The sequence below is a fragment of the Ailuropoda melanoleuca genome, chromosome 9 (assembly GCF_002007445.2).
Source record: "Ailuropoda melanoleuca isolate Jingjing chromosome 9, ASM200744v2, whole genome shotgun sequence".
Classification (NCBI taxonomy): domain Eukaryota; kingdom Metazoa; phylum Chordata; class Mammalia; order Carnivora; family Ursidae; genus Ailuropoda; species Ailuropoda melanoleuca.
In genome coordinates, this window is record NC_048226.1 from 4,478,105 (window position 1) to 4,485,289 (window position 7,185).

The following is a 7,185-nucleotide window of genomic DNA, read 5'->3' on the forward strand; positions in this document are numbered from 1 at the left end:
GCTGGGGAGAAACGGCGAGGGGAGGAGGTAAGGGCAAGTCACCCAACTGAGTTCCTTGATCCAGCAGCCTAGCCGAGAGATTAAACACTGCTTGTGAAGCTGGGTGGCCTGGGTTCAAATCTTGCCTCTTCCTAGCTGTGTTGCTTTGGGCAAGTTACTTAACTTCTCTGGGCCTCTGATTCCTCAACCAGGGATAATAATAGTACCTAATTTCATAGGGTTTGTTGTAAAGGTTGAGTTAGAATGTATGAAGCACCCAGAACAGTGCTTGGCACGCAGCACTATGTAAATTCAGTTGCGAGTGTTACAGTCATCTAAAGTAGTTGGAACGTTAACCACTATTTCGTGAATTGTGTTCCACGGGGTCCTCAACTAAGAGATGCTCCCATCAAAAAGGTTCTTATGGCTGAAAACATTTGAAAAATGTCACCTATCATATCTGGATGAAGACTTGGCCAGTCCATAGTAAAACAAAAACAAACCCAAAAGCAAAACCTGTCTCACTTTATTTAGCCCAGTGTCTTCCAAGCCTGGTGGATCATGGAATCTTCTGAACACCTTGTGGGACAGTGTTCCACGGGACACCAGTTTGGGAAGTGCTATGACAAAGGCAGCAGGGGAGCCTCTGAACATATTGGATGGGGTTCCCAGGAGAACCCATTGGGCCCGGGCGAGCCATGGCAAGATTCAAGTGCCAGAGGAGGAGGAGGGAGCCCGCGGCAAAGCCCAGGGCAAGGGATCCCCATAACTGAAGGCAACTCCCTGCAAAGCCCAGGGTGAGGGATCCCCATAACTGAAGACAAGGGTGCGTGTGAGTGACACAGTGGGAGACAGAGAAGACCAGAGTGCTGTTTGGATGTGGAAGGCAGAGGAAAAGCGGTGGAGGTGACCCCGAGATTCACATTTCAGGAGGGAGCAGGAAGGGGGCAAGGATTGGGGGTATCCCTCACTCTGCCCGCTCACCCCAACACTCCTTCCCAACCGTGTGACCAAGGTGAGTCTAAGCCTCATGGCTTCCCCCAGGAGGGGCCTGGAGAGAGAAAGGTGGGGACAGCCCCATCATGGGGAAGAGCGGCCCCCAGGAGGCCGAAGACCTGCTGTCCCCGCTACGCACAGATCGTGTGGTTGTAAAATCGACAGCAGACGTCCAGGGCCTCTCGGCTGACCTCTGGGCTGGGGCTGAAAAGAAGCCAAGGATGCGGTCTGGGCTCTAGGCCTGGCTCTGTGGGCCACCGAGGGCTGTGCAACCTTGGAAAGTTGCTCCGTGTCTCTGGTCCACCCTTCCTCCCCACATCAGCAATGACCATAACATTTGTACCCCTCACCCCGGAGCCAGAGGCAGCCCTAAGGCACTCGGGCCTTCTGTGCCCCGTCACTGTCAGGGCCCCAGAGCCCCCCGGCCCGAGCCTCACCTCTGGAAGGCCTCATGGCAGCACTGGTACACCTCGAAACTGCTGCTGCTGACCGTCGTGTTCAGGAGGGCCGTGCAGTCTGCCACAGCCCCCCGGGGCATATAGAGGATCCCTGTGCAGGGAAGGCAGCTGGTGGGCAGGGTCTGCCCACTCGCTCCCCACCCTGCCGGGAACTCCCAAAGGGGCCAGAGCCCTGGTGTCTGGCCCTGGATGGTGCTCGAAAGTCAGGACTCCGCCAGGCCGGCACTCACCTGCCACGCAGGCATTCGCCAGCGACACACAGGTCCCCGTGCACAGCGCCCGGAGCACTATCCGGGAGAAGTCGCTCTTCCGCTGGGGGGCCATGGAGGCTGCAAGGAGACAAGGATGCTGAGGTCCTGGAAGCCCTTTTGCCCATACTCTACACTTCTGGATACATCTGCTGACTCTCCTTCCTCCTCTGGGCAGCCAGAGGGATAGAGGCTATCTTCCTGACTGCTTACTGAGTTCGGGAGTCGTCCTTGGCCTGACTTGGGCCCCCAGGCAGCGCCCCACACCTGCCAGCATCGGAGGCAGATTTAGGAAAAGAAGGTGAGTTTGCTGTCAGGCAGACCTGGGATTAAATACAGGCCCAGCCACTGACTAGCTGAGTGACTGGGGCCATCACTTCCCTTCTCCAAGGCTCAGTTTCCTCCTCCATCAAATGGGATGGTAACAGCACTAGGCAGGGGGACAGTGAGGAGTGGACAGGAGAGCTGCTCAGAACTGGGCAGGGCCCGCATCCCTAGGCCTCGCCGGGTCCACCTGTCCACTGTGGGTATGGGAACCAACAGGCCAAAGCCTCAGGGGACAGGCCAGCCCCGCACCCTCCCTCCCTCCCCAGACTCCTGAGCCAGGTGCTAACCCCTGGGCTGCGCCCTGCAAAGGAGAAGGACTGGAAGGGACCTCTGCGACCATCTTGCTCAGGCTCTGCCCTGGACATACGGGAGGACTGAGGCCTAAGGATCCCCAAGAAGTTGTTTCAGAGCCTGGGCCCCAACTGCCCAGGTTGGTGGGGAGGCCCCCCAGGACTCACTCAGGCCTCCCAGCATGATCCCAATGGAACTGAAGTTCGCAAATCCACAGAGGGCAAACGTCGTGAGGATTTCTGCTCTGACCTGAAAATACAGAAGATGAGTGAGGAGGGGCTTCCCTTGCATGGGGGGGGGGCAGCCCCACATCATCCCGGCTCCCTGGCCCTATTGTTGCAACCACTTCCAGTATGTGTTTGACCTTTGAAGCCCTTGGTGCTTCCCCCAGCACCCCCCCCACGCCCCCAGGCCTCACACTTCGGCCTCTAGTTTAGTTGGGGCCTCACCGCCTGAGAAACAGCCCCCTTCCCATCGCCTTGAGTCCCTTTATTGTAATTGCCAGCCTTTCCTGGGCTGATTCAGGCTTGCCATGCCCTCTGGCGGTGGCCCTACTAAGCTCTGTGCCCCAGGGGCACTTGGTGAATGGCCCTTCCCAACATGGTAGACTGGAGCTTATTTTCCTGTGGGGGCTCTCAGGCTGTGAGAGGACACAGCACTGCCTCCTGAAGGGAGGAGCTGAGAGCCCAGCCAGCTGGGCCCCATGTGTGTCCCCACCTGTGACCAGATTGAGCAAGTCTCTTTCCGTTTCAGTGTCTCCATCTGCAAAGTGGGAATAATAGCACCTGCCCGAAGGGCTGTGGTAAGGGTCACACGCTGTGGGTATTTAAGCAAAGTAATTCTCCTTCCCCTCCCAATTAAACAGTTGTTTAATTTCCCAGAAAGAGGTGTAAAGAGGCCAATGGAACAATTCGGAAAAAAAAAATTGGCTTAGATCATACCTCACACCATATTTAAAAAATGAATTCTAGAGCGCTGAAGTAGATACTGATATTTTAAACAGCAAATAATAGAAAATATAGGAAAATAATGATTAGACTTACAAGGTGGCATTATTACTCTCGTTTTAGAGAGGAGAAAATGGAGGCTCAGAGAGGTTAAGTAACTGAGGAAGTTCACACAGCCAGAAGGTGACTGTGTCAGAACTGGAATTCAGTTCTGTCTGACTGCGAAACTCATGCTTTTAGATATTTTACCATATTGTCTCAGGAATTTAACACTTAACAGATTTCTGAAAGGGAGATAACTTTCTAAGTTAAGAAATAATAGAAGAAATCATAAAGGAAAAGATTTGGTATAAAATCTGTTAAAAGAAAAATCCCAAAATACAAGATGAAGGGGAAAAAAAGACTAGGAAATATATATGTATAAAATATAATAGAATAAAGTTAATGTCCTTATAACATAAAGAGTTTACACAAATGGATGGAAAAATATTAAGTCTCCTGCATCCTGCTTGCTCATCTGCCATCACCCTCTATACAGCAGCTCGTGTCATCTTAAAATGTCAAATGTCAAATCTTCAGGAACTTTATATCACTCCTCAGCCAGTCTCTTCTACAATTACCACCTGCTCTAACTGTGCTTCTCCCCTTTAGTTCTCCAAACAAGGGCTTTTCAACCTCGGAGCCTTTGCACGTGTCTTTTCTTTGTCTGCAATGCTCTTCCCAGCTTCGCCTGGCCCCTTCTCCTCCCTCCAACTCGTGGCCTAAATGCTACAGTTCGGGGGCCTTTTCTGACTATTCCTGCCAAGGAAGACCCCTGTTTCCTCTTCTTGTTTCCTTTGTAGAACTTCATTCAAATTGTGGTTTACTTTTTATTCCCTCGCTTCCTTGTGCTTCTCACCAGGCACAAGTTCCATGACACCAGGGACCGTGTCTGTCTACTTCCCCTTTCAATTTCTGGTGCCTAGCAGAGTGCCTGGCACCCTATGAGTCTCAAGCCATACTTGCTAAAGGAACGAAGTTCCTAAAAAAAGATCCTTAAGCAGTGTCCCATCCATTATCTCAAGAGGAGAGACTGAGACAGGGGCTGAGGATGAAGATGGGGAAATCTGTGCTTTTGATCTCACACAAATTCTGTTTTTAAACTGAAGGCTACATTCACTTACAACTTAAAACATAATTTGAAAGACAAGAAAAAAATATTTCCCCCTTCAAAGTGCCTAGTAACCCAAGAGGTGCAAATTAAAACAATGAGCTATTATTTGCCTGTTAAAGTAAGCACAGCTTTTTTTAAGAAGGCTGCTCGCTGTTTGGTGTGTGGCCAGGTCAGTGCTACCAGCGTTTGCGAAAGTGACTGGGAGCGACCGCACGAGGACTCATGCCATGTGATGCAGTCATCCCACAGCTGGGAAAGATCCAGAGGAAATGATCCAAGAGGAGGGGAGAGTTCTGTGCTCAGAGCTCTTCATTTCTGCACGGTTGTAAAATGGCCAAACGATGCAATTAACCCAGGGGGCCCACCAGCAAGGGACGGGTTAAACATGTCAGGACGCATACATCAAAAATGCTATTTCTGTCCTGACAGTTGGTGCGGGGAGAGCCGGCTCGGCTGCAGGGTGGACGCTATCATGAGAACCATGTAACCTCTCCCTTAAAAAAAGAATAGGACAAAATGCATAAGACAACACTAGCTGTTCTCTTAGGATGGCAAGGTGACAGGTAACGGTCATATTTTCAGTGATGCTACAGAGAGCTTTTATTTGTTTAGAAACATTCATTTTATAGAGCTTTTAGAGTTTTGTTTTTTTTAAGAGAGAGAGAATGAGAGAGAGCTCATGCTCACACGGGGGGTAGGAAGGGGCAGAGGAAGGGAGAGAGAACCCCAAGCAGACTTCCCGCTGAGCGCGGAGCCCAACATGGACCTTGATCCCACGACCCTGAGATCATCACCCGAGCAGAAATCAAGTCGGACGTTTAACCGACAGAGCCACCCAGGTGCCTCTAGAGTTTTCAGAAATAGGTTTTCACAGAAAAAGCCATCCCCTGAACTGAATCCAATATGCTGGCAGTGAACGTGGCGGGGCCTCCCTATCTCGCTCCTTCTGCTCACTGGATGCTCACATGTGTCCCTCTGGATGCCCCGTGGCACGAATCACACCACTTTCCAGTAGGAGAAGTGAGGCGCCGTGGCCGTCCCGAAGCCACACAGGATGGTGGTCTGTCTACAGCGAGATCTCAGGTCTCCCCAGCGAAGCCCTTTCCTTGAGGCAGCGAAGCCCGAGGCCGTCTTGTAGGATTGGGAGGCTGGGCGCCACCGCCATGTGTCCCCCGCCTGTCCAGGAGCCGGGACAGCAGCTGCCAGGGGACCCAGGAGCAGCGGCATCACACCCCTGCTGCAGGGAGGGGACCGGGACACTCACAGAGATCCACTGCTTCTTGCCGCCAACCCACTCCTCTACTCCTGCGAGACGGCGCTGCTTGTACCGGGAGAGCTCCTGATAGGCCACGAACTCGTTCAGGAACAGCTTGATCCCCAGCAGCTCCGCCACCACAGGGCAGTCCTCCCAGGCCACCCCCATTAGGAAGGCCACAGGCCGCAGGGCGTAGGAGCAGATGAGCTGAGGCACAAGGCAAGGGCAGCTGCTGGGACCAGGACCAGGGCTGGTGTCCACCCACTGCCACCCACCCCCGGCCCCAGGCCACCCCTCGCCGGCCAAGGGGGCAGCCCAACGGTACCTGGAAGCTGAGCTCCTGGGCACCCACCATGGCTCCCAGCCAGGAGAGGGCCGCGTTGACGAAGGCCAGCAGCGCCAGGAAGGCAATCAGGTTGGCTCCAATGTTCCCAACCAGCTGCACGGAGACAGCGGCCCCACTGCTGGCTGCTTCTAAGAGGTTCTGAGCGTCTCTGCTTTGGGGACCAAGAACCACCATGATTGGCCTGTCTCCACAAAGAGCGGGGCTCCTCTTCCTATAGGCTCAGAGAGGAACCCTGGACAAAGTATTTCAGAGCCGAGGGTCCTTGTTTTCTTTCTGAGACCCAGGGGCAGAAAGGGGCTGGTCCAAGCACTAGGATAAGGCCCGGACTGCCAGCGCGGTGCCGTGTCCACATGGGGGAGCCACCAGCCACTCGTGGCTTTGGAGCGCTTGAAAGGAGGCTGGTCAGCACTGAGGTATGTTGTAAGCAAAAACAAGGACCAGATTTCAGAAGTTAAGTACAAAAAAAAAAAAGAACATGAAATAGCTAATTAATAATGTTTTATATTGATTATATGTTGAAATGACAATATTTTGGACATACTGGATTAAAAAAATATGTTATTAAAGTTACCTGTTTCTTTTGACTATTTAAAAACACAACCATTAGAAAAGTTAAAATTCTAGATGTGGCCCACATTCTATTTGTAAAGGGCAGCGCTGCCTTAGACCTGCCCACCGTACCCCAAGCACATTGGTCAAAGTGGTGCCTTTGCAACCTCTTTAACCAGGTCCATGTTACACGGCGGCTGTCGGGCTATGTGAAGAGGTGTTTGCAGGTGAGTGACCTCAGGGATGGGGCTGCTTCAGTATGTGATGGACACCCTGGTGTGGGACCTCAAGGCACAGGGAACAGGTGGCCTGGGACTTTTCAGGGCCCTCCCCAGCACACACGCCACAGGCTACATCCCCAAACCAGGCTGCTCTCCCCTGTGGCCAGCGGGTCATTTCCCGCGGGTCCAACCCTGGAAACTAAGACGCAGGACCGCGGTCCACGTGTTTTGTGAGTGAAGCCACAAGCTGGGCAGTGAACGAGCAGAGGGCCTGGGGTTGGGCAGAGAGAACCAGACGCTGCTGGCCCAGCCTCTGCTCCCCCCACCTCTGCCCCCCCAGGCTCTGCTCCTGCCCTGCACCCTCCTGCTACCCCCCACCACCCTCCCCTCCCCTCCCCCCATCTCCATCCCCTCC

The 7,185-nt window shown here is 53.2% G+C and overlaps 1 protein-coding gene across 4 annotated transcripts in view; it reads right to left on the reverse strand.

Annotated features, from left to right (window-relative positions):
- Positions 1–504: 504 nt before the first annotated feature.
- Positions 505–7,185, reverse strand: part of SLC28A1 (solute carrier family 28 member 1) — a 47,989-nt gene continuing 41,308 nt past the window's right edge. For 3 of the 4 annotated variants that reach the window (XM_019800255.2, XM_034667835.1, XM_019800254.2), the window contains 6 exons: positions 5,980–6,151; positions 5,664–5,861; positions 2,467–2,548; positions 1,664–1,762; positions 1,413–1,524; positions 505–1,179 (listed from right to left, as the gene is read on the reverse strand). In XM_019800255.2, the coding sequence (XP_019655814.2) occupies positions 1,107–1,179; positions 1,413–1,524; positions 1,664–1,762; positions 2,467–2,548; positions 5,664–5,861; positions 5,980–6,151 (736 nt within the window). In that variant the 3' untranslated portion in view covers positions 505–1,106. The remainder of the gene's footprint in view (positions 1,180–1,412; positions 1,525–1,663; positions 1,763–2,466; positions 2,549–5,663; positions 5,862–5,979; positions 6,152–7,185) is intronic. The other variant, XM_002919795.4, reaches the window with a different exon arrangement.